The sequence below is a fragment of the Hippoglossus stenolepis genome, chromosome 20, assembly GCF_022539355.2.
Source record: "Hippoglossus stenolepis isolate QCI-W04-F060 chromosome 20, HSTE1.2, whole genome shotgun sequence".
Lineage (NCBI taxonomy): Eukaryota > Metazoa > Chordata > Actinopteri > Pleuronectiformes > Pleuronectidae > Hippoglossus > Hippoglossus stenolepis.
In genome coordinates, this window is record NC_061502.1 from 3,718,186 (window position 1) to 3,744,321 (window position 26,136).

The 26,136-nt window shown below is 39.1% G+C and overlaps 1 protein-coding gene across 5 annotated transcripts in view; it reads right to left on the minus strand.

Annotated features, from left to right (window-relative positions):
• Window positions 1–26,136, minus strand: part of LOC118099762 (CD2-associated protein) — a 58,984-nt gene that overhangs the window by 11,427 nt on the left and 21,421 nt on the right. For 2 of the 5 annotated variants that reach the window (XM_035144521.2, XM_047337986.1), the window contains 13 exons: window positions 23,306–23,406; window positions 22,503–22,629; window positions 21,630–21,808; window positions 19,035–19,122; window positions 18,502–18,596; window positions 16,797–16,895; window positions 15,742–15,795; window positions 11,596–11,632; window positions 9,705–9,767; window positions 5,013–5,163; window positions 4,598–4,707; window positions 2,694–2,812; window positions 1,160–1,243 (listed from right to left, as the gene is read on the minus strand). In XM_035144521.2, coding sequence (XP_035000412.2) covers window positions 1,160–1,243; window positions 2,694–2,812; window positions 4,598–4,707; window positions 5,013–5,163; window positions 9,705–9,767; window positions 11,596–11,632; window positions 15,742–15,795; window positions 16,797–16,895; window positions 18,502–18,596; window positions 19,035–19,122; window positions 21,630–21,808; window positions 22,503–22,629; window positions 23,306–23,406 — 1,307 coding nt within the window. The remainder of the gene's footprint in view (window positions 1–1,159; window positions 1,244–2,693; window positions 2,813–4,597; window positions 4,708–5,012; window positions 5,164–9,704; window positions 9,768–11,595; window positions 11,633–15,741; window positions 15,796–16,796; window positions 16,896–18,501; window positions 18,597–19,034; window positions 19,123–21,629; window positions 21,809–22,502; window positions 22,630–23,305; window positions 23,407–26,136) is intronic. The other 3 variants (XM_047337984.1, XM_047337985.1, XM_047337987.1) reach the window with 3 other exon arrangements.

The following is a 26,136-nucleotide window of genomic DNA, read 5'->3' on the forward strand; positions in this document are numbered from 1 at the left end:
TACAAGGTTAATGATAAAGTTTTAATCAAACGCAGTGCGACTGGAACCAGGAGGATGGATGCGGATTCAAATCCGCTGTAGTAGAAGAAGAGGAGCGACACAGAGCTGGGAGCTTATGTTGCCACTGTCTGTTTGTTTGTTTGTTTGTTTGTCAAACGCAAAAACTACTGAACAGATTTCAATGAAACTTGGTGGAAAGATGGAACATGGGCCGAGAATGATTCAATACAATTTTGGCAAAGATCTTGATGAAGGGGCTGATACGATTTCGAACAGTTCAAAGGCCCTTTAGTGCTCCTCTGGACCGTCACTGCCTCAAACAAGGACTTTAGCAATACTGTGAAAACTCACAAATTGAGTGCCACAAAATATTATTTCAACAATACGACAATTGATATTAATAATAACGTTTTGATTACACACACAAAATACATTTCTAGGAAGATTTGAAATAATATATAGAAAAAACAGGACACTTCATAAAGTACAGCCCTTGGTTTCAGCAGGTTATAATTTGTGTTTTACTTCATTCCATCTTGATATTTAATTGTCACTAAATTATATTACCGTGATACTTACTTTTCCATTATTTTTATTTTCTAATTATGAATTTTAATTTAATTTAAAGTCCCACAGCTGGGAAATTTGCTAATGTTATCCTACATCATTAGTGTATATTTGATTATATTATCACATAGATTTTTGACTGACTTGCCTGGTTATGGTAATACGACAAGCTGCTGGTTAAATAGTGCCTGACAATCAAAGCTGGTCCTGCTAACCCTCAGTGTCCATGTGATAACTTATGCAGATTTGAAGACTTGAAGTACTCAAAACTATATATTTGGCATTGTATTTATTGTTGCCAGTTAGCGTTAGCAGCTAGTCAGTGCTCAACCGCCATCTCGCTAAACCTAATAACAGAGAGAAATGACAGTCAAGCTAACGTTGGATTGTATATCGATCGACGGACTCTTCACTCTGTGGCTCTGTAAAACCAACAAAGACACAACCCTTGCTAACCTTTTAGAAATCAAATTCATCAAGTGTTTCACCTCTCACAAATGAGTGGAGACCAGTTTGCAATGCTTGTTGACCTGGCAACAACCAACAGTTTTCAAATTTGAACTTGGGAAATAAATGTTGAAAAACTAGTTACCTTTCTGGTATCTGCTAGCTTTGGTTTAGCTGCATCCTCTTCATCCACCTTGAAGGATTTTTCCACATTCACTTCCTTGTTGGGCTGCAATGGAATATTTATATTTGTTAAGTTTACATTCATATTTTCATGTAATTTTCAGTTTCCAGCTTTCTGACAAAAAACCTGATGATAAAAGACTGCCAACATTCAGAGAAGAGCCTATCCACAGTGATAGCTTATCTTCTATTTGTTTGGACAAGTGCAGTTGACATTTCTACATATGTCACTGCTCTGAAAGGTGACTTGAAAAGATGAAGGTAGGTGATAAGACATCGTCACAGATGGTCAGGCAGTGGTTGTCAGTGTGGGAATTGTGGATCGGTGCTCAAACAAAATATGTTACTAGTGACGAACGAAAACAACCTTGTGTGAGATGAAAAAAAATTTATGAATGACTTGGAACAGAGAAAGCATATCATTGGAGAGTCACATCAATTTGCGAGAGGAGTGGGATAAGAAAGAAAAAAATCCAAAATATAAAGACAGCAGCAGCAGCAGAAATAAACCTCGATGCATTTTGGTTAATGCAAAAATGTGGCTGTAGAATCAAGCGGTGTTTGCCATTTGTTATCTAGACTGTGGCGGCACCCCATATTTTAATTTGTCCTGTCACACCTTCATAATAAACCAAGATTTTTTGATACTTCTCACAATTATACAATAACTTGGTGTATCAATATTGTCTTGCTGTGTGCAGCGTTATTTGCAGTGCTATTTATAGAGCAATCTGCCACGTCCTCGCTCATAGGTTCAGGCTATAATCCATAAAGTTTTTACTGTCCACTGAGAAATTCAGACCCTATAGTTTGCAGCTGCAGTTTTGGACGTATCTGCAAGTTGCGTTTAATGAAGTTCTCTCTCACATAAGAACTTTTCTTTCACTCTTTAATCTGTGTACCTGCCACAAAGAATCTGTTGAGCATGACCGCGACATTCGTGCACTTGCCCCACGGCTACTGCCACAGATTGAATAAACAAATTCTGTTGTGAGTATTTTATATTGAGATGAATCCTTTAAAATCTCTTATTAGGTTTGACTTTCAACATATGCAGGTAACGGCAGCTATTCACAACCAAAACTCAAAGACTTACAGTAACCAAGATTAAAGGTTGATTAGCTTAAACTGTTGATATGATGTGTGTAAAGCCACAGAGCAAGACTCTCCTGAAAAATGCAGCTAACTGCACTGACTCTTTCAAACTGAAAAAAAAATCACATTAATGTTGAGTGAAGTTACAGAATGAGGTTTCTTTCCTTCAGACGGCAGCTTTCTGAGGGCACATTAATCAGACCAAAGCCAAAAGTTAAATTTTATGATAGTTACAAGAAAAAATGTCAATTCCGACTAAATTCTTATTGTGTGAATTATAATTTGAAGCCTGAAAACATCAATGACATAAAAGACAGAAAATATGGAGGAGGGAAAAAAGCTTTGCTCAGAGATTAGTTCAACAGATTTGTGTGTGTGGCCGAGTGCTAGGGTGTCCTCACCGACTGTCCTCCACCAAACTGGGCAGGCAGCCTCCTGCCAGGCATCTTTGGTCTGCTCGCAGTGGGGTGAGAGAGCTTCCCTGAGGTAGACGACAGCTCATCAAAACTCATCAGATCTGCTGTGGACAGATGATAATAATAATTATAACTTTATTTGTATAGATGAGACAGAGATGCAGACAGAAAAGGAAGAAAATGAACAAGACATCTTTTTAGTGGAACATTTCTGCCCTGAATGAAGGAAGCATCCACAGCCTAATTGACATGTTGTCAAAAGACAGATTGAAGCCAGTGTATGATATGCTTTTGATTAAGTTAACACTATTCACTTGAGTTCACTTGAGTCCGAGCATGGACAGCTTACACAAGCCACATCAAACCAACAAACAAATAATACAAAATAAAATAATAATAAATAATAACAAAAAAATACCCTCAGCAGGTGAAACAAATGAAGATGAGTTCCTTTGTACAAATAGTTTTGGCTAAAACCAGCTGCGAGCACCCTCATTATCATCACTACCATCTGACATCAGACACCTCACCAAAACGCACAATAGAAATTAGTGTGATATGTGTTCAATAATTTAGTATGGCCATAAAAATTGAAATAGCTCATGATAGGAAAAAAGTTCCCCAACCCTGATGGTGTATAAATGTACCTGCTTATGTATGGTTACTTAAAGTAAACACAAAGTTTGTTTATGAGAGTGAGTCACTCCCGCAGTGAAAGAAATGCTACGTAACAGCACTTTGCACCTACCCAGTGTTAAAGTGCCACCCTCAGAGAGCAGTGCCTGTGATTGCATTTGGTGTGATTGGATTTTCATGTTCCACGGTCATGTGTATCAGACTGAGTTTTAGCAGTGCTATACCACCAACACAGGAAATCCTTCACAAACACACAACTCTCTAGTGAAATACCTTCAGGTCGCCTCTATTCAATCTTTATCATGTATTTTCTCTTTCTGGCAAATACGTGGGGCAACGTCATTTAAAGCTCAACATCGTCCTCTTGGTTTTCATTTGTTCTGAAGGATTTGGATTTTAATGTAGAGATTGATCTATGTTTATTTATGTAATAACTGATAGCTGCATACAAGATCATTTTTGACGGACTGATGTGAGGGACCTCTGGATAGGAAAAGTTATAGGGTAATTTTTGCCTCTATGTCACCTGTGATTATGGATGTATTCTTCTTCACAGTATCTTAGCCTAAAACCTGTAGCTCCTTATTCCGTTCAGGAGGTTTTTGGGTTTGATAGAAGTTTATCAGAACATATAAAGCTAGAAGATATTTTTAAAATTCTAACATAGGTATAAAATGTGCAAAACCTTGTTTTTAGTTTGAGTAATCTTATACACACTGACTATAAAACATTAAAACCTGCATTTGCAATTGGCAAATTGCAAAATATAAATTTTCTTAATTTAATTCTATACTATGCCACTAAAATTAATATGAATCAATAACAGGCAGCTAAGCTAAGTGGTCTAGAGGAAAGTCACTGTCAAACTAAACAGAGAAATACAGGGAAATGCATGAGAGTCAAATAAAAATCATCTCTAATTTATTCAGATCTATCTTACAATCTCCTGCCTGTATAAAATGAAAGTATCATATACTGATCAGCACTATGCCATGTTTTTGACATTGGTAAATTGATCATAGATTAATAACAATCAGTCTTTGCATTCTTACGAGAATCACCTCCCATCTTAGTTGTCACAGGGAACAACATTTGGGGAACTTATACACTGAATGCATGTGGTCAAAAGACAGATTGAAAAACTAACTCTACGCCTCAGACGTTTCACTTCATCCTGTGTCTTCCTCAAATAAAACGATCAAGACTCTGGCAAAACCAACTTCCCCATTATTCAGGGATTTGACCGTACATACCCATATCCGAGGACTTGTCCCCCCAATCTCCAGACAGCGTTTTCGGTTTGGTGGGCAATAATGGCTCAAAGTCGGACCTTGGTCGTATGGAAGGCACCTCTCCATTGTGCCTGCAGTGAAAAGGGAAAAAACGAAAATAAATGGAAGAAAAATGTACAAGGAACCACATGAAATGATTGAACTCGAAGCAATCTGTGTCCTACAAAGGCTGTGTAAGTCATTATATGTAGTATGTATAATACACCCTGTCCTTTCTGTAGAATGCCATTTTCTATGATTACTAGGGATTTATACTATTGCTGTATGGACTGAAAAGCACTGGTTATTTGTAGATAAAGCAGTCAGCAGTGTTCAGTTTGATGAACAAGCACAAAGAGGTAGAAGACTGAGAGACACACAGGGATAATAGACTTACTTGAGGTTTGGCGAGGGAGTGAGAGGCTTGTCAGGCCTCTTTGGTGGGATGCTTCCCTGTCTGCCTTTCCCTGGGGGAGGGATGGGCTTCTTGGGCGGGACCACGGGCGCTGCGGGTTTGGATGGTTTGTGATCTGGCGTTGGTTTGTCCACTATAACAGAGAAAGAAGGAGTTGAGGGGAGAGTTGTAAAGGGGTTAGGAGAAAAAAAAAAAAAAATAAAAAAAAATACAAGAAGTATAGAAAGAAAGAGAAACTTTTAGAGCCTAGTCTGAACATTTTTAATATAATATTCCTTAACAACAGGAGTCATTTTGCCATGAAAACATTTAAACTGACAAAGTTGAATTTCACCTTTCACCTGGAATCAACTTTACTACTACAAACAGTTATTGAGAGTAACTGAAATTAATCATTTTAATTCTGAGTCACTAAAAGTCAATTTTTTCCCAGTTTACATGATGATATTTTGTTCTATCTGCAGTTGTTCTGGATGAAGAAAACAACAATTTACTTCTCAGAGATCTAAAAATGATGAAAACTGCACCACAGCAGTAGGAATATAAGACAACCCTGAAACTTTTCATCTGCCTGTCAACCAGTTCACCCACAGCCTGACTTTGCGTCAACAGATAACCGGAATTCTAATATGGTTAACTGAGAGACACAAAAGTTTCATGAGTAAACAGAACAGGGCTTTTGTTGGAGTTGGTGTAATGTAGACACAAGGCACCTTAAGTAAGGAGGAATTTAACAACCATGCTGATTTTCATTTAATTCCCTTAATATTTCACTTACAAAAAATGTTTTGCAATCAAAAGAAATCTTGAAATACATACTCTACGTTAGGGGATTGATTACATGACGTATGATTTAAACATCCTGTTAAGCTTCTGTGCCACTGAGACCAAAAAATAGCACTGGACACAAAAATCTGATCTGTGCTGGAGGAAACGGTGACTTTCCTCAAATCAATACACGAACTGCCACATTTTCTTCACATCTTCTACAGTTTCTCACTGGTAATAGTTCTTCAAATGTAAGTAGTACCTGAAGTAAATAACATTTTTGGCTTCAAAACACTTAGGAGAATGGAGACTGAAACACTGTAATCAGACGCTATCACATATGTATTTTCTACACCTTCGTCCTGTCACTTGTGACGCCCACTGACCAAATCAACAAGAAAAACGGTCACGCTCCACTATTCAGACCTTGTTTCGAGTGGGAGACTGAACGTTCCATTTTCCAAATAAGCAGCTTCAGTTTGATAAAAGGCCAAAGTTGAGAGAAAAACAGTGTTTAGACTCCACAGGCGTAGTGGTGGTGTGGTCTCTCCGTGCTGCTGCAGAAGGCAGTTGATTGTTGCTCTGGTATGCATCACTCTATTCGTTACTTATTGATTGTCTTGTGGGTAAAAATAATTTAGAAAAGACAGCAGGCTGTTTCAATAACTCAATTTAAAAATATGATTTACTTTCATCTAGTTAACATGTATTTATTTATTTTTCGATATTATTTATAGTGTTTTATTAACAAATATATTTGGATGATACAAAATATAGGGTTAGTTTAATATACAAAAATAAAATGAAAAAAGGCATATCTGTGGGAAACTTAAAAATATCAATTAAAAACTAAAAAAAATTACAAAATTGTTATATAATCATTTAATAACATAATAGTCAGCAAATGCCGTAATTAGCTATTCTTCCAGAGCACAGCTGTAATGTGAAGTCTTCATGTTATCCCTGTTTATGTGTGGGTCCCTTTACATTGAACTTAAGTTAGTCCCGTTAGATCCTGTGGGACTCTAAGAAAAGATCTAACATCCCTGACGACACCCTGAAAGGCCGAGGAAGAAGAGAGGAGGCAGAGGAATCCAGAGGCAGTGCACAACAAAGTTAGAAAGAGAGAGACACAGAGGTGTCCAGAGGGGAGGAGCCGGACCGAAATAAGACTAATCGCTTAAGTGAAGACGTGAGTGGGCACATGTAGCTGCACATGTATCTGATACATCCCACCCCCTCCCATCAGCCTTCTCATTAAAGCTACATCCCCAAAACACGCGGACATGCGCTGCCCGACAACTGCTGGAAGCCGACCTGTCTTTGACTCGCTCACCAACTTCCTGCAAGCTCCAAAGACACCAGCTTTTTATCTTTTGTAGCCCTACCTTATACTACCTTAAGCCTCTAGTTGACGAGAATAACATTGTTTTTTTTCTATACAAAATATAAACGGACCTATTTCACTGTTTGATTCAAATCATTTATCACCCGAGCATGTGATTGGCTCATTCAGAGACAACAACCTGCTTTTCTTAAAATATATTTTCACTTCACACAACAAAAACTGACTGACTAGAAGAAAAAATAATCAAATGGAAACTACAGAAAATGAGAGCCGCCACACTCACTCGCTCAGAGAGACACACGCAGTGAGATCAGAGCTCTCTCACGTGAAACTAAACACACAAGTTATCAGGAGCTGGTCAGTACATGAAGTAACTTAGTGTTTGTTAGATTCGCTCCAGAGTTTATGAGGCTGCATTTAAACAGCATGAAATTGATTCGTCTACATTTTGTGCTCAGTACAACACGAGACGTGACGCTCACAGTCAGGACTCGGTGTTGAAATGAACGGAGCGACACGCAGACATGATCCGACACCATCGATTCATAACTCAACACAGACGAAATGTATTTGGTGGAAGAGGGGGCAAAATGGATCTTTTGATAGTAGAGCTTGCCCACCCTGGGCTAGAGGTATAGGGAGAAGGGGTGAAATGGGATTGGGCCTTTATCAACTCGATGAACTCATTCACAGCTTTTTTTTCATTAATATATATATTCAATGCAGGAAGTTGGTTGTCTAAATTAACTTTATTTGACTCAGGGTCAACATTTGTCAAATCAGACACTGATGTGATGTTTCTGCTCTAAATGCTGCATGAATTTTGCATGTGGAAGGGAGGCTTAGCATGCACTCGTTTCATACGTGGGGATAAACTCTTCGGAGATGACTTATTGTCACTGACATCGCATGAGCTGCATGTAAAAAAGGACATAAGAAAAATAATCAAGAATTACATGCTTGACTGGCATTGTGCTTTAATAGCTGCCGGGCTGAGCCACATATTAGCAGATCGCGAGGAGGGGAAGATGTTGTTCTGCTGCCATGATGGGTGCACCCAGGGAAATCAAGAACATGTCTGGAGATTTAATCAAATTCAAATTACATTTACTCTCCAGATAATGTAACACGATGACATTCAGTCAATAATATGACTAAATAACTAAGGAGCCTCAGTGTACTTGTTTACTGTTCCTCATTGACAAGTCATGTCCATAGTCATCACATAGTGTTAATATAGGGATACTAAATGTATAAAACACCGTGACAGAGCAGTTCAGCAAAATCAACATCACACATAATTACATATTAATGCAAGGGTGCAAAAGATGTGACACCAATGCAGCAGTTTAGTCAAGTTCTTGTGAAACCCACCCACACACACACACACATTATACTCATTGACATAATGCATTCCCTAGGCCCTAACTTTAACCTCATCCATTACAACTAATTACCTAACAACCAACACTGACACTAACCAGAAACTATTTTTACCTGAAGATTAAAAACTTGAGGACAAACCAAAATGTCCTCACCCTATAGGTATATAACTCCAACTGGTCCTCACAAAGATAGAAGTACAAAACACAAAAACACACAATTCTCAGTGAGATGGAAACTGCATTGACAGCACATCTGTCTTTTTCTCACCAACAATGACTTGACAGTGCAAAGCCTCAACATGTGACGAGATTAGATAAGAAAAACTGCCTGACCTCAGGTAGGAATGCAATCTTAGAACAAATCAACCTCAAAACAAGTACACATCTTGTTTTAATAAATAGTAAAATATCCATAAAGCATTAAAGGCTTTATAAGAACAAAAACATATGACTATTTCCCACAAGAAAAGGACCTATACAAAAGTAGTTAAATAGCCACAAAATGTAAGTACATGTGAAATTACTAAAATATGCAAAATTAATGGTAAAATATCCCAAACATAAATGTAAAGTATCTAAACTATTATTAAAAAAAAATAAGCAAAGTGGAAGGCTGAAAGAGTGGAAACTATTTTTAGCACTCATGGATGTGTCCTTTCTCAGTGACGGTTTTATTAAATGATTTTTGTTTTCTGCGTTTTAAACCCACATTGGTGCGAACAGCCCCGAATCCATAGTAATGCTATTCTCAAAAAAGCAGTACGGGAGTTACACATGGCACAATGACCATGGAGAGTGCAAATGCAACAGTGTCCTGAGTAAGACACTACTGTATACTGTGTTAATGTGGCTGTGGGCTCTTCTCCTCACAGTGAGAGGGTGTTAAAAGGGAGCAGCGGCTGCCACCTCAGATAATATCCACAGCTTAGTGAACATTAGAGAGCAAATGCATGGATATATATGGTGAAAGCAGGATAGAGGGTAGAAACGAGGCAAAAGACAGACAAGATTTGAACAAATTTGGCCCAGGTTAACCGTGGAGTGCAAGAACCAACGGAGTATTTAAAATCTGCAAAGAAATGTGCGTAAGGTGTGAAAGAAAGCAAAATTGTGAACGTGAGGAAATAAGAGGATGAGATGAGACTGGGGGTAAGACGAATGAAAGGATTATACCTCTGTCCTCTGTCCTGATGGCATGAGGTTTCTTGTCAGCACTGGGAACCTCGGGTTTGAGAGCTGAGAAACGAAACATGGTCCACAGAAAGTCACTTCATCTGTCTGAACCGAATGGTTCAAGACTCAACAGACAATAGGAAGGAACACACACTTTCACAGGTTCACAGACTCTTACATACATTGATTCATTTTTTTATCTCTAACTGGCACAAAACACTGTGCCGTCAAAGTGCACCAACATGCATTCCTTTGTGGTTTGGCTTGTGACACATGTTGAAGAATCTCAACACAGACAGGAAGTCGTGCACATTCACTGTCTCAGAAACAGACTGCAACACATTGCAGGAGAAGGATACGAATGCAAAATTCTTTTACTTCCTGTGCAGAGAGCAAGTGTGCGTTCTGCAAACTGCAGATGTCAAGCACTGCGGCGTTTAACCAAACACAGAACCACCATGAAGAAATGAGGGCAATGATGCCTTGAGATGCATGTATGATAAGATGAGAAATGTTTTAGGATTATGTATAAAATCATAACGGGGATTTCCCACCAGCATCAGGTTCAATCACAACTCAGCATTTAAGTTTTAGTCCCTATGTGTTTAAATAGAAGAGAGAAAGGAATTCTGCTGGTAAACCACACATTTGAACTTAGTGTACTTACATGCACACGCAGTAATGTGATTATTGACCATTTTCAGCAGTAATCTGATTTCTGACGTGACGCAAACAAGAAACACTATTTCCTTTATAAAGTTAAGACAGGGGGTCTCAACCATCTTTGCTCTGTGTACTATTTTACATTGACACGGATCTTTGCTGAATGAGCAGGAGATGTGGTTGCTATTTCAAACTTTTGGGAGTTTTGTCTTACCCAGTTGCTCTTGCTAAATTCCACCATCCTTCTCTCAGTACTAAGCTGCTTTTACACATGCACTGCACCCCTGAACCTTGCTAGACATGACCCCGAGGAGTTTTATGTATGAACCATAGACTGTATATAAAGATGGACGACATGTCTCAACATCCTACCACTATCCAGAAATTAAGCCAACATTTGTTATGTAGGACAGATATGATACGGGTGCTTGAACAATCATGAGTCAGTCTCAGCTCTCAATCTTGACATTTCACCCTGTTTTTATTTCAAATAAATAATTACAACCAAACTTACAAGAAACATGAGCACTAGACATGTTTGAGAAAAATGTATATGACCTGTATTTTTAGTTTGGTCTGTGTCCCATTCACTAATATGAAGAAGATCAGATTCATTATTTGGCTTCACGTCGTCCATCTTTCTTTAAAAGCTATCGAAACGCAAATGTCAGAATCATTTGAACCAGACATTAAACAAAATTTACTCTACTCCACAGTAAAAGGAGTAAAAGGTAGTGTGAGGTAAATTTGAGCTGATGTGCAGTCATTGACATTTCCATAATTTCTCCTGCACGCTCCAACCTGGCACCACAACTCTCAAAGGAACATTTCCAGTGTGTGTTAATGCATCTCAAACAGACGAACTCTGGTTGTGTGAACAGGGAACTCTGGACCTGTTTCTCCCAGGTCTTGCTCTTTTCAACGGGTAGTCTCTGTTGTGTTATTTGACAACCGATATTTACCCATCATAAGCGAACATGGTGAAATCAGCCTTGGTGGAATTTCTTTTACATAAGAAAATGACCATGCAATATCTGTGCTTTAACTAAAATCTAAAAGTTAAAGTCTACTAGAATCAGAGGCCCAATGTACCTCTGCATATCATACTGAATATAAAAGTGTGATTTGTTGCAGAGCATGCATGTTCCACTGCAAGAGCAGCCTTCCCTCACGCTCACCACTGAGTTGATAACATTTAATGAGGTGGAGGGTGTTAGATGCTACTTACCAATGCTTTTTGATGGTGGAGGTGGCTTCTTTGGTTTCTGAGCGGAAGAGAGAAAGAGAAGAAAGTAGGTAAGGTGACATTTAAGTCGATGATGACTCATAAATATGCACTAATAACTACTATCACAATTACAGAAACCCTTACCTGGAGGGAGGAATGGACGACAAATTAGGTTTGGTCTAAAAAAATGTATGTTATAATATCCGAGATTAAAGCCTGAAACTCTTGACCTCTTGTGGCATGTGAAAAACAAATTCTGTATTTTTTTTAAATATAGAGCTGAACAAGAGATGATTTTGGTTTTTGGGATTCATTTTTTGATCACATTTAATGTTTTCTGGTGCTTTCCACGAAACACCAGAATTTTTCTAATTTAACATCCATTAATTAACCATAAATACTTAGTGTGATATACTGTTATACACATTAATTTACGACCTTATACTATTGACTTTAACCAATCTTTTATGTCTGTGTACAAAACAACCTTTGCCAGTTGAGCCCAATTCATGCCAATTCAGTAATTACAATTTATTTATTATTTTAATCTTTATTTTATTCCTACAGTGATTTCAACGGTCAGACTGAATGGCAACAGAGACATACAGAGTTGACATCAGACTCTGAAAAAGGTCGGTCAGCTGCTTTTGCTTGGTAGAATAACACCATGTATTTCATTATACCTCATGACAGAATCATGTCTCCGTCGAGTTTTCTAGGTCTAGTTAAATAATTCAAATGGCTGTTTTTTAATAGCTGAACAAATCCTTGGCCCTTAACAGTCAGGGTTTCAACCACACCACAGCACTGAGCCTGTTCTTTTTAAAGATCATCATTTAAAATCTATTTGAACACAGACAGTGGTCAATTTGCATTATTACCATTAAAAGCTTTAGAGCCTCTAAAAATTTAGACTTTTGGAAACACTGCTGACCATGTGCTGCAGCTACAGATCACAAATGCCCAGTGGATATGGATGGTCATGTGATATTGCGTTTTTAGGTGTGTTAGTATGTATTGAGATTATTTCTGATCCAATTATTTGTGGATCCAAAGAAGGATGATTACAAGACAGCCTCATTTGCGAAACATAAAAGCCACAAACAAAGCTAGAAATATTAGTGGAGTCGTGGAGTCTAACAAAATTTCATAGCCATTCAAAAAATGTTACTATCTTGATTACCAGCCATTTTAATGAGACAAACACATTGTCAATTTATCATATCGCCTCTAATTTCAGTGACGCGATAAAAGCATGTCGAAGTCATTGTAGTTTACCTTGATTCAACCCACGATGTTGCAAAAACAGTGACAAACTTCAGTGCTAATGTTCACATATTTCTACCATTCAAATTCCATTCAGGTTCTTAATACCCGCCTCATATCCTCATTACACTTGATTTCCAGGGTCAGAGCTTCTGGTGTGACATGTATGTCTGATAGCCTATTAACTGATATCCTAAGAAACAGTTTTTCATTAAATATTTTTACATAAGAAACCTGATTATTAATTTAAAACATAATCATAACAAAAGTTGAGAATGCACATGGTTTGGTTTCTGTCTGTCTGAACTGTTTTCTTGTCCATTACCAGCAGTGTAATGTACAATGAGAGCAACAATACAGTTAAAGCTGTGTTTTATTCCCCCTCATGTTTATCATTTTATCATTTACCATCATGTAATTGTGCAAATGTTCAAAAACCTGGATTGAACCAAGAATACTACTAATGGGCTCTACTAAACTAAAATTATCTGATGATGTGTTCTGGCCACACATTGATATGGCTTTGGCTGAGATATAATCACACCTTGGGAGTTTAGCCATAGGTAATTCAATAATTAATTAATAATACAGTATGTGAAGTAATACTCTCAGGAGTTTTGGCTGCATCACTGTAAAGATATACAAATAAATATAGATTTTTAATAAATAACAATGCTAATTTGTCACATACCTTTCTTTCAATTTGTTTAAAAGCTAAGTTTAGTGTGTTGCAATACAATGTGTTCTGGCAACAATGAAATATCCTGTCACGGTTATTAACTAAGGCAGAATATTAGAAGGAGGAGAATGGCCGAATATTCAAGGTTCCGATAATAATAATGCGAATAACGCAAGTAAGCAAATATGATCCTGTGGCGAAACTTGCGCAAGTAACGCAGCGATAGCTAATGCAGTAACTTGCTTTGCGTAAGGTCTGAACGCAACATAAGTCTGTTACATAGTTTGTGTTTTATGTTTCTAAGAGCTAGGGCTGCATCCCCGGCAGACAGCAGTGCCCCTCTCTGCATATTAAAACCCACATGTCACACAACAGTAGTATGAGTGGAAAGTGGGACAGATGAGGTCTTGCAAAACCTACACGATCTCGTAACCTTGTAAACGAGAAAATGAAAATAAAATGAAATAGCTGACTAAATGGAAATTTCAGTTTAATCAACAGGGGAATTAGTTGTGAGGAACATCCCTTACAATATTATTGTAATCACCGCAGGGCAAATAGAGCTGCAGAGCCTACAGGGTGAATAATCAGCGTTGATGGGTTGACTGCTGACAGCAATTAAATAAGTGAGTCATTTACAATCCAATCATATTATATAAGCCCAGTGGGTCCGGCTTGACACACAGTCACATTCCCAGGATGCAAGTTCTCCTGTCGTTGTACCGTGAGTAATAAACTGCTTCAAGTGTTGTCACCTGAGTCAGTTTGGACTGACAACTACATGTTTGAAAATAACAGCGGTCGGGTAGTTGAAAAGACGTTAAAAAGAACTAAGACTACACTCTCTGCAGTCGACTTGCATTGTGGCATGGTGATAAAATGTTATTTATGGTTCAACTATATCACATGTGATTTATCTGTCCATGCTGAGTCTGACGTTCTGTTAAGATTGCAACGCTAAGTCTGTGGAATACTCATTTCGGTAAAGCACTGAACCTCGTGACAACCACAAGTTCCCGGAGCATCTACTGCAAATCCCAGTAGCTGCTCAGTGATTTAAAGAATCAGGGCGATAGAGCTCTGTACTACTATGACCCTCGACTTACCTTCTACACTAACAACTGGTAGAGCCATGTACAAATCAGTGTTAGAGTTAGTAGATACAGTGCATTTCCATCAGTCTTCATATGGTCATAGTCATTGTTGACCTTTGATCATGAAGAGCATAACCTAATTAGAAATTGTCTGATTGAAGAAATTAACTACCGACGGTTTTAATTCGTTCTGACTCAACAACGTGCATTAATCAACAGAGCTACACACAGCAGCTCTGGATTAGTAATTGTTTGACCTGCTGCACGACCTCTGAAGAGGCATCTTGCATTCGGTAACGTTCTGTCTCTCGGGTCTCAGTGGTGTCATCTTATGAGGGTTTGTCAGCTTTATTATTCTGAATTACCTCTCGCATACACAAATGACGGCAACAATCATTCACATACTATACTGTAAATCAGTTGTGTATATGAGAGCATTTCCCCTCTATGTGAATGAGGGTTTCTGTTGCATATATACAAAAACGTTTCCCTTTTCAGACGTGTGGACTAGAATCTTGTACAATCAGAGTTAAACTGCAATGCAGCAAAACAGCACCTAGACATGTATGTGATGTTTCAGCTTCTTCTCTCAAGCTGAACCCAGAAATGAAGAGTAATTCATAAACAAGGGATTGAATTATTTACTACAACAGGTGGCTGTGGTAATACTACGCAAGCAGGGATGACAGTGTGCGAGCGGTCCAGCTTAATGAGACTTTAAAAATGATGCTTGATTTCACTGAGGGGAGTCAGTCTGTAGTTTTTAACTGCAGAGCAATATGGACGCTGAGAACGATTAACACCTGCCGGTTTCTCAAAGCTCGCCACAGATGTGAACAAGACCTGTAACCATGGCAAGTGTGCCCAAAATGCTTTGAGGACAGAATGATTAAAAAATGTAAAACAAAATGAGACATAATCACGATTTCTTGACAAAAAATACAAATTAAATGACAAAGATTTGACTGAAGATTTTAAATTTTTGTCAAAGAAAAAAACTAAGACTAAACAAAATCAGTGAAAGTGTGTGATCAGGTATTTGCTCCACAGCAGCAGAACAACAATCATCCTACTGGTCTTATTTCATCAGGGGCGCGGCTCCCTTACCTCATCTGGCTCCTGCTTAGGGGATGTTTTCAATGACCCTCTGGACGCGGGAGACTGAAACATGAACACAGGGACCCATAGAATAGAATGGTGCATAATCAGTGAAATACATCCTATTACTTTCTTTGGTGACACCTCAACGTGCTTTAATGTCCCTCACGTGAACATGAAGAACAGTGAGGAACAGACACACACTTCCACAGTCAGCTCAAACACTGTCAGCACGACCTGAAGGTCCTCTTCAAAAGCTGCTTCACTGATTATTAAAGATGCCCCAGCAATAAGCTCTTTACCCTAAAAGGCATCTGGCTTATTATCAAGAGGCCTTATTACCCACATGGAAAAGCCTTCATAGGAAATCAAAAGAGATTTCTGCATTTGTTACGTGGAAAAGTTAAGCTGTGCTTACAGCTCCATATTATTGATTCGATGATGTAAGGTTCAATGTGCCAGATGTCAGAGTTGAAATAAAGTGTTTTGATCCGTCTCTCGTCTCACTCTGATCAAACTGCTAGAAAAGCAACCACAACACATGGTGCCTCTGCATTTAAGAGAATGAAAAATAAAAATGTCGAAGTTTTATACATCTTATCGGAGATGGAATCTACTACATAAAATAAAATATTTAATACTTCTACATTAAACTGCATTTGATTCAAATTCAAAACCAGTTCATTATGTAAATGGCCTGTTGAATGGTCTGTATTTAGAAAGCGTTTATCTAGTCTTGATGACCACTCAAAGCGCTTTACAGTACAGGTTATTACCATTCACACACACATTCCTACAGCGCATCTATGGGCAGTTCTTTTTTCTATGAGGGGCAGTTTTGCTGAGAGGGCGAGCTCTGAATAATGCTACGAGTAAAATGCTCCTGAAATCCTTACTCCCATGATACCATAATACTTCGAGATGTCACCAGAACCAGGGTTTGTTATTGTTTTGATTGAGACCCCATCCAGCAGCAGAAAACTACATACCTGTTAAAAAATGCATCAGTTCTCAAAATAGCTGCCAAAGAGTTCACTAAATTCCTTCTCTGATTCTGATCTCACCTCTTTCTCTGTTTCAGAAACCTTGACCACAAAGTTGTCAGGAAAGACGCCGTCTTTACCACCGATCTCCCCTCGCCACCAGCCAGGCTCCCCTGTGTCCTGTTAGAGGACCAACAGAAAAAGAGTGACACCGCTTTAGTAATCAGCTTGTGATTGTATTTATTTCGCTTTGAATTAATTAATTTTACTTATTTTGATAATTTTTTATTAAATAGTTACCAACAGATTTTTATATATTGTCCTTTGTAAATCTTAATAAACATGCACAGTGCATCAGAGGAAAGTAAGCGGACCAGAATTTTGCACTGAAACTTTGCAAATAGACCTGCTGTAGAAGAGAAGCAGGAAATCATTATAAACGTCTCCATTAGTATCGAGAACGGCTCTGTGCACTCCAGTACAAACCTGTTCCTAACAAGCACTTCTGGTGATTCTAGAAGCATTTCTGTACAGTCTCCACTAGATGGCGGTAGGTTTCCCCCAAAAATGTGGTTATACATTTTTGGGGGAAACCCTGAGTCATCACACATCAACCACTTGTCAGAGGGTGCTGAGGTGAGACCAGGCGAAATGCTCAGAATCTGTGTTTCAGCTTGTTGACTTGTAATGGTTCACTTCTTAATGACATGTGAGACACTAGAACAGAAGCTCAAAGAGAAAGCTCTAGGCTAAACACCAGGCACAAATGTATCATATAACAAAATTCGAATTACAAAATAATACAAAGAGTAAAGAGGTAAAAAGAAAAAATGGTTTCTCTCACAGTCGGCACAAATATTCATCATCTCGTCAAACATGTTTTGTTTTGTTTTGTATGACCCAAGCATAGATCTCCAAAAAGGAGCTACAAGTCTTTTTTATTGATTTTCAAACTACCTGAAACGTGTCGTGACTTACACAGTCTGTTTAGGAATAGCCATGACTCCAGCATCTTCCCATTTACAGAGCTAATATCTTTTTAGAAACCATCATCAGTACAATACACCTACTTGCTTGTACAGTCTGTATCAGTTTGAACGCAGACGCAGGTAACTACAATCTAAGAAGACACAGAAACAAGGGAACATTTCTTGTCTCTGTCAGGAGAGGGTGGGGCAGGGCCTGTAGGGGTTGTATGAATTGTTATTATAAAAATAAAAGCAGTTGTGCACAAAAAGGTGCATATATTTGGCTGTTTTCCATCAGTAATATATTTTTTTGTCATCCTCCGTAAATATGTTTTTTAGTGGGTGGTTGGATGTGTTGCAGATGCACTCAGCCGATCGTGAAGACTCATTTATTTCAAAGGGCAAGACATCCTGCTGTAGTTCTGAAAATGAAGCATGCCCTCTTCATTTATTATTTCCTGCCAATCTCTACCTGGAAAAATCATCTTCAGTTGAAATCCCAGATTGTCTTATCACATCTCTAAAGCAAAGACTTATCTACAGGCAGTGCATGGACAGGCCAATGCCAACTGCGTCTTCAAGCCAAATTTACATTACATTCTGCAAATTTACATTACATTCTGCAGTGGCACGTGGCCGACATAAGAAGAGATCAGAGTGAACCTCAGTGATTCCTTCATCTTTTCTGGTTCACGTGTTTGCTGGTGACCCTAAGGAAGGTCATTCTCCTCACTGAACTTTTGTATGGTCAGTCCAGCTGTTCCGATGTCTCAGTTCATTTCACAGTTTTAATGGAGTGAAGGGCCGGAGAGCTTTACCTTGCTCAGGACGTGGATGACATCTCCCTCTTTCAGGCTCAGCTCGTCCTCGTTCGTGGCCTCGAAGGCATATGTGACCTTGCAGTACTCTTTAGCTGAGGAAACCAAAATAGAGGCATCTATTAGGGCGGACCCGCAGATTTAAGGGGTTTACATGCAAAAGCACATAAATGTGCCAACATATACAGAAGCCAAAGATCTTGGTTTATCATGGTATATATGAAAGTCGGTCTTTTTCTCAGGATTGTGAAGATCATATCTGCCAAACATAAATACAACAGCATTTCCAGTTTAGTTCTTGTTACATAACTGGCTTTGACATAGGGCCAGAGAGAGATATTTTCCCTCTTATATCTACGCCTAACACTGGAGCTTGAACGAATGGCAGATGTAAATACAACTAATCAAAGGTCACATACCATAGATAGGACAAACAGAAAAACTGTGCATCTCTCACAGCGACGATCTACTGACTTTAAACGACACAGTTCACAAATCAAATTATCCTTTCCACTACTTTCACAGTCTTTTACCTTTGCCTTTGCCGTCTCCGTCTGCTCTCTGCAAGTCTGTCATGTTGGGAAGGGCGGGCTTTGCAGCAGATGGTAATGATGGGACTGGCTAAAATGAAGCAAACCATACACATGGAAATGATTCATTGGGCATGGGTGTGATATGTGGCTTCATGTGGAAGAGTCCTGTGTGTGAGGCAGCTTGTGTTGGAGCGGAATGAGTAGAAACGTCGGATCATGACTCAGTGTTATTAAGGAGGAATGCTTATTAATGATGCTGTTGATTGAAAGAGTAATTACTGAAACAAAAGGCAAAGCAGTGAAACACAGGGGGGGGGTGCACCTTTCCAGCGAGGATTGTTACAACTTGTAAGTGACAGCTTACAAGTTGTGTACCATGGTGAGGTGACAAGAAGGATGCTGCATGTCCTCGGTTATTTCTACTGCAGAGGTTTGTGAAAAGCGAAGTGTAGGAGCATTCAACATGGACGTATGTGCGGAGTGGAGGAGACTGAAGGAAGTCGTGTTAAGGTGTAAACCAGAGAGTGAGGGCTGTTGGGAAGAGAGAGGGAAAAACAAGCCGAGCATTTCAGAACAGAGCGATCTATTAAAGCCGTGAGTCTGTGTTATTGTTTGCTGCATGTCACTATGTCATGTCAGAACACTACTGACCTCTGTCATCGCATGTATCTTATATATATATGTCAGCAGAGCAAGACAAAGAGTGAAAAGTAGAAACCCAAGATTCAGAATTTAGGGTCAGTGACTACATTTACATGGGCAGCAATATTTCTAAGACAAGACATTATTTCAATTAGGATGTTTACATGAGCTGCTAATAGAATATTCATTATTCCCGTTAACATGTATCATAGAATAGTCTGAATATGACTCACGTCGAGACTATGTCCTACTTCTTGTTTGGACATTATAGGTTGTATGACATTATATTGTGATTAAAACGTATATATGTCTACATGATGCGTCTAGGATCGAAATACTCCACGTCTTAATTTGATTATTACTTATTCTGAGTATGACCTTATTCAGGTAATTCAGAAAATGCTGTTTACATGACATTTTCCCCATTCAGACTACTGGCTTAGTTGGGTTAGTATCAGAATATTGGTGTCCATCTAAACATGTCTAATTCATTCTGGAGAAAAACGAGACCTGACAGAAGCAAGATTCAGTGTTAAGTATTGTATCAGGTGAGGTTGTTATTTCCCATCTGAATTTTGACAAGTACATATGTGTGCTGATGGCAGGGAAAAAAACAAACAAGTGTATTCACAACAAACAGAACCTTCACATGAATCTGGGTTTGTTCCTTCAGTGTAAACAATAAACAACTGAACTTTAAGCTAAATGTGTGTCAGGTCAAATCAGGAAACAATACATAAGTTCCTAATATAGACAAAGATGCACATCATATAGATGCAGTTAGGCTATGTCACTCAGTCTTAGTCAGATGTTACTTATACTGCTGCAAATTACTGTCACATTAATTGCGGGAGTGAAAATAAAACTCATGCATGTGCACCAACTTCCACAATGACTGAAACTTACAAAACAGAACAGACAAAAGTGATGATGATAATAATAATACGCATTTAAGATGCATATTTCTATGTGCGTGTTCATAAATCTCCACAGAGTTTTATGCACCTGGCCTCAGGTCTGCGTGCAAAACGTATTTGTTTCAAGTCTGTACTCTGGATGCAACAGGTATTAATTTCACTAAATAGCACATACAGTTATGGTACATGTTGACTTTTAATTTGTTCTGTGTGGCAAGTTAATTCCTCCTACATGAGTCTCACACCTGGATAGAAGCATTAAAGCAACACTGTGCAACTTTTTTTACATTAAAATGACAGCTTTGAAATGGTACAATGACCTGGAATAGGTAGAACTGAGCCACTTTCCTTTCCACTCTTCACTCTGTGTAACTTTGATGTGTGGGTAAGCTCTCCTGAGAGGAGTATGGAGCTGACTGATGGTCGCAGCTTAAATTATCAGACACCAGACCCGGCAAGATCAAGAGTAATGCTGATTGGAAGTCACTGATTCAATATGAAGTATTCTGAACAGAGTTTGGTGTTTTCGTTATAGCTGCAGCTCACCACGGAATTAATTAATGTGGCGGCAGAGGGCGCTGTCGCTCAGTCACAGTTAAATAGTGATGCTTTACTGTAGAGCGCTGCTTTGCTGCTTCTGTTGTGGTGCTGAACAGAGAGCTCCTGTAAAGTAACTCCATAATTCATCTTTTTCTCTTTCTCTTTCTCAGACTCATAATTCAGCTCGTCTCAGGCGCAGTGTGTGTGATCGGACACGTACCCGGTAGTACAATGTAAATCGGTTGGTACCCGTAAAAGAACAGAGTTCGGTACCAAACCCTAGTGAGACATATCACCATCTCTCTATCTCCCTTCTCTCTCCCCTCTTTAATGTTTGATGGTCAATTACTATACATTGGTTGCCTTTTATTTCTTCAACACTGCTAATATAATATATTATGTCACATTGTCATATATACAAACGTATGACAATTCTTTTTCATGTTCACCTTTCACATTATGTTTGGTGTAGATTCTGAGTTAGCATCACACTTACTCTGTCCTTCTTTTCCTCTTTTTCAGGGCTGGGCAGGCGGACCCTAAGTTTGACCGACCCTTCCCGGAATATATCTCCGAAGCCGATGCCTCGGATCTTCTTGGGCTGAGCAATAACTCCATTCCCTGAGGTGGCCGGAGGCGATGTGGGGGCGGCAGTGCTTTCCATTCCACTTCCATCTGGGGAGCAGAGACGACACAATGCAACAGAGGGTGAATAAATCCACCAGTGTCACATTTTATTGCTTTCCCTTCCTACTGCAATAAAGTGATAAAGTAGAGGATTTGTTCTGGAGAATACACTTTTTATCCCCCTTTTTGGACACCAGGGGGTGCTAGAATTGTTGTAGTGTACAACCACAGATTTACAGCGTCACATCCTGAAGGACAAGAATACTAAAAACTCAGCACTTTCCATGAATGCCTATAGTTTACCACAACTCTTATGGAAAACATTTTATTACACTTTTTAGATCCCTTAACATGCACATGCAAAGACGTAGCTCCTAGTCATAGAACTAGCAGACGAACGATTTAGCAGGTTAAAGTCAGCTCTTGTTGAGACTTGTTACAACCTGTCCAAACCGCTCCAATACTTGATTTAATAATGATTAACCAACAACAGGGGAAACTGTGAAATACATATCATCTAATACATTTTAAAAGACACTTCAGACAGACGACAATCACCGTTGAATCTGACTAGAATTAAATAACAAGAAAAACTGTCTCTTGGCACCAGCCCTGAGCTTTGTTTGCTATCGTGTCAGAGCAAACATTACAAAATTCCAGTATTCCTTCTCTAGTGTTTTGCCAACCGAGCTGCACCCTTTCCATTAATGAAGTCTGGCTTGTTTTCTGTGTCTGTCCTTACCAGTCTCATCTGCTGCCGTGTCGACTGACTCCCCGTCCTCTCCCATGGCGTCCAGCTCTTTGACAAAGTTGGAGGGGAACAGTCCCGACTTGCAGTTTACGTTACCGTTCCACCAGCCCTCTTCAACCTGCACACAGGAAAAGAAATGGAGCAATGAGATAACGTCAACAACAGTTATGTCATTTCTTCACCCCCAACAAGTTAATATGTAGTGATTCTTAGGTCCAGTGCTTCTCTGGTCAACAGTCAGACTTTCAAATTCCACTATGCTCCCAATGCACCTAATTATGCACATATCCCACTATACAATTCTGTAAAGCCTCATTATCAACTAAAAATGCATTTAAGAAAAAAATGATGTTGACAAATGCTTTAGAAAATCTGTCTCCAACATTTAATCCTGCAATTGAAAATTCAATCATGGGGGAATTAACCAGCACGTTTGAATCCATTTCATCCAGCAAAATGACAATAAATGATTTGTTTTACTGCTCAGAGTAGTTCGGCACACATGCATACATTTTTTTTACAGCAACCTATTAGCACTTATGACTTTGCACCTTCACTCAAAGTGCTCTCCGCTGCTCACACCTCTCACTTGTTCTGACTTGCTGCCACCACAAATAACCCGTCAGTGTATCTTCAGTGTTTAGAAGCATAACATACAGTATGTGTAGTATTACAGTGGAGCTTGTTTAGCGCAGATGGCACAGGAACATTCATTCTAATTTACTTTTCAAAAGGAAAGTTTTGGTTTCTTAGACAATTATGAACTATAATAGTCAGCAATGGTGATAAAGTACCTCTTCAATGATGTCTATGATTTCTCCGGCCTTCAGCTCAAGCTCGTCTTCATTCTGCGGCTGATAGTCGAACAGCGCCTTGCACTGTCTCCTCTTAGGCTCTGTGAAAACAAAGGAGGCCCAAGGAACACCAGTAAGTCAACCAACCTGCTGTGTGGTCTAACACATTCACTAGTCTGTGTTTTTGTTTTCATCTCGCCGGGAGAGTCAGAATGCTAAAGAGGGGGGGTTGGAACTGGGACAGGTGACATGCAAGCAAGATACAAATCAAGGAAGTGGGAGGACGATCGAGAACTCCACCCCAGACGGGACGGTTCCGCAGGGTGATCCTTTGGCAGGCAGCAGACGCACCCTGCTGAGCAAACACAGCTACCGATTATAGACACATACAAATACTGACGAGCAAATGCGATCAGACTGCGACCATTTAGTGGCATTTTGCCACTATTTTTGGAGACAGTGCGACTACATTTTATAACTAGGTGCACAAGTGCAACTTGCATCATCATCGTATAGGCCATCACGTGAAATGGTAGTAATGAGCCGAGAATTTGTGTGTGTGTCAGACTGGCCGCACGCACGCACGCACGCAGAATAGCAATACAATTTCAGAATGATATATCAAAGGAAGAGAATTATAGAGAATGATGTCAGATGTGGACACAGTGGAGGACCTGATTAGAATAAGTCTTGAGGGAACTAGCTTGGAGGAGCTTGATGCTAAGGAGGTTGTACAGATGAGGTTCAGTCAGGGCAAAAGAGCTAAAAGGCCCAAATACAAGGGTTGGCCTTCAGAGGTGCCAGGCCCTAGTGGTCCTCAGGGAGATGTGCTCCAATGGGAGGGGAAGCAGAGGCATACTGTAAGAGGAAGCTCCTTGTAAAGTGTTGATTTGCATGTCGTTGTAAGTGGTGCACGTAATTTTTAAAAGCATTAAAAACCAGTGCTACTTGTGGAAAAAGTTAGTCTTGAGTATATGAAAAAACATGTCCTTTACGGTGGTTCCTCCCGGTGCAAGTCTCAGCGGTGACTGCAATTATGGCGACTTTCAAAAAAGTAGATGCTTTATAGACAAACATTCTTATTTTTGTTGGAGTTAAGGACAAGCCAGTGTATGTTTAATGCATGAGATCACTGCTGAATTTGATTCAAGGGAGGAATTAGTGTTTTAGTTTTTATGTGTGGCTCTACCAAAACATTCAATAGAAGATTGTGACTGGCTAGTTATCCTAAATCTTACATGGTCAGCATGTGTTAGTATGAGATCAGGCGATAGTGTATTATTCATGTTTCAGAGCATCTGTCTATCTCTCCTACAGTAATACACGCAACATCACAAATGCAGGAGAAATCTACATTAGCAGACAATTACTGTGCTATTATGTTTACACATGACTAATTCTCTCAAGTTGAGCTCTGTATTTTAAGAATGCCATTCTTTGAGATTAGACACATAGTAACAGTAGCTAAGCACGCTCCAGAGTGCGACCATTTCGGGGACGTGCCACTAACAAAATTTCATTGGTCGCACTGGTGCACCAAACGTGTAGCTGGTCTGTCTTTGTATTTGATCGACTCGTGTCGCTCCCTCATCTCCTCTGCAGAGTTTACACTCACAAGCCCAGGCTGCCCCCCCCCAAATTGCCTAGCTGGTAACGTGTATTCTGTGCCAAATGTTTAATATTTATTTGAAATGATGTTTTATTTATTTAGGATATCTTAATATTTTTAATTCTAATTCAAATGTCTGACTGAATATTCTTCAGAATTAAGTGTATTGCTCTTTGACAGGGTGTACTTGCAGGATTATGCTATAATAATACCGATATACAGGTGGTTTAAAAGGGTTTCACAATGATAACAATAATTTAACTTATCTCAATAATGTCTCCGACAAAATATCGTCCAACAAAATTTGTTATTGTGACAGGCCTACCTTGAAAACATTGGTATTGTAAATATACCTATATATCCTTAAATTAATCAATATCGAATCTAATCTAAAATCGAATCGAAACTTTTTGAATCAGAATCGAATAGATTTGGGTAATCAGCGGCGATACCCAGCCCATAAGAAATTACCAATATATATGGGAACTGTCAAGAAAAGGTATAATAGGTGTATTTTGCCATGCAAAAAAGGCACAGTAAAAAATTGTGGGTGCACCTAAATTATGTGCTGAATGCTAAATAAAAAAAGTTAGGGGCACTGGTGCAACCAATGTAAAAACTTAGTCTGGAGCACTGCTCAGGTGGAATAGAAAAAGAAAAAACAGCATTCATGTTAGAATCTTCAAACAAGACTGGACAGGGTGGAGGTTTGCACACAGAATACATGCATATGTTTGCATAAGAGGATACATGAGCTCCCACGCAGCAGACACAGGTAAAAAAAATACTAGTCGGGGAATTTGCTTAATCATGCCAAACGCAACATGAATAGAATTTGTAGGAAAGTAGAAAACAAAGGAATACTTGTGTAATTTAACCTAATGTTCCAGTCAATAACAATTGATTTAGTCTAATGAGCCCAGTTGCGGTAAGAAGTAGGTATGTCACACAAGTTGATGCTAAAATTCTGAAAATATGAAGGTCCTTGTATTTCTAAAGCGCCAGTGGCACTAAAGGTACCTGTGATGTTGTGAGCCCTGGAGACGTGATTCTTCAGTGTTCAGTCTGAAGGGGGCAGTATAGTAAAGCTAAATTCTGTAGTCTAATGTGAAAAAACGCAAAGGAAAGAAGAAAAACAGCAGACACAATAACAACTACAATAGCACTCAGTAGAGTGCATGGGTGTTTTATAAAAAATCTATTTTGCGCAGGATCCTTCCTA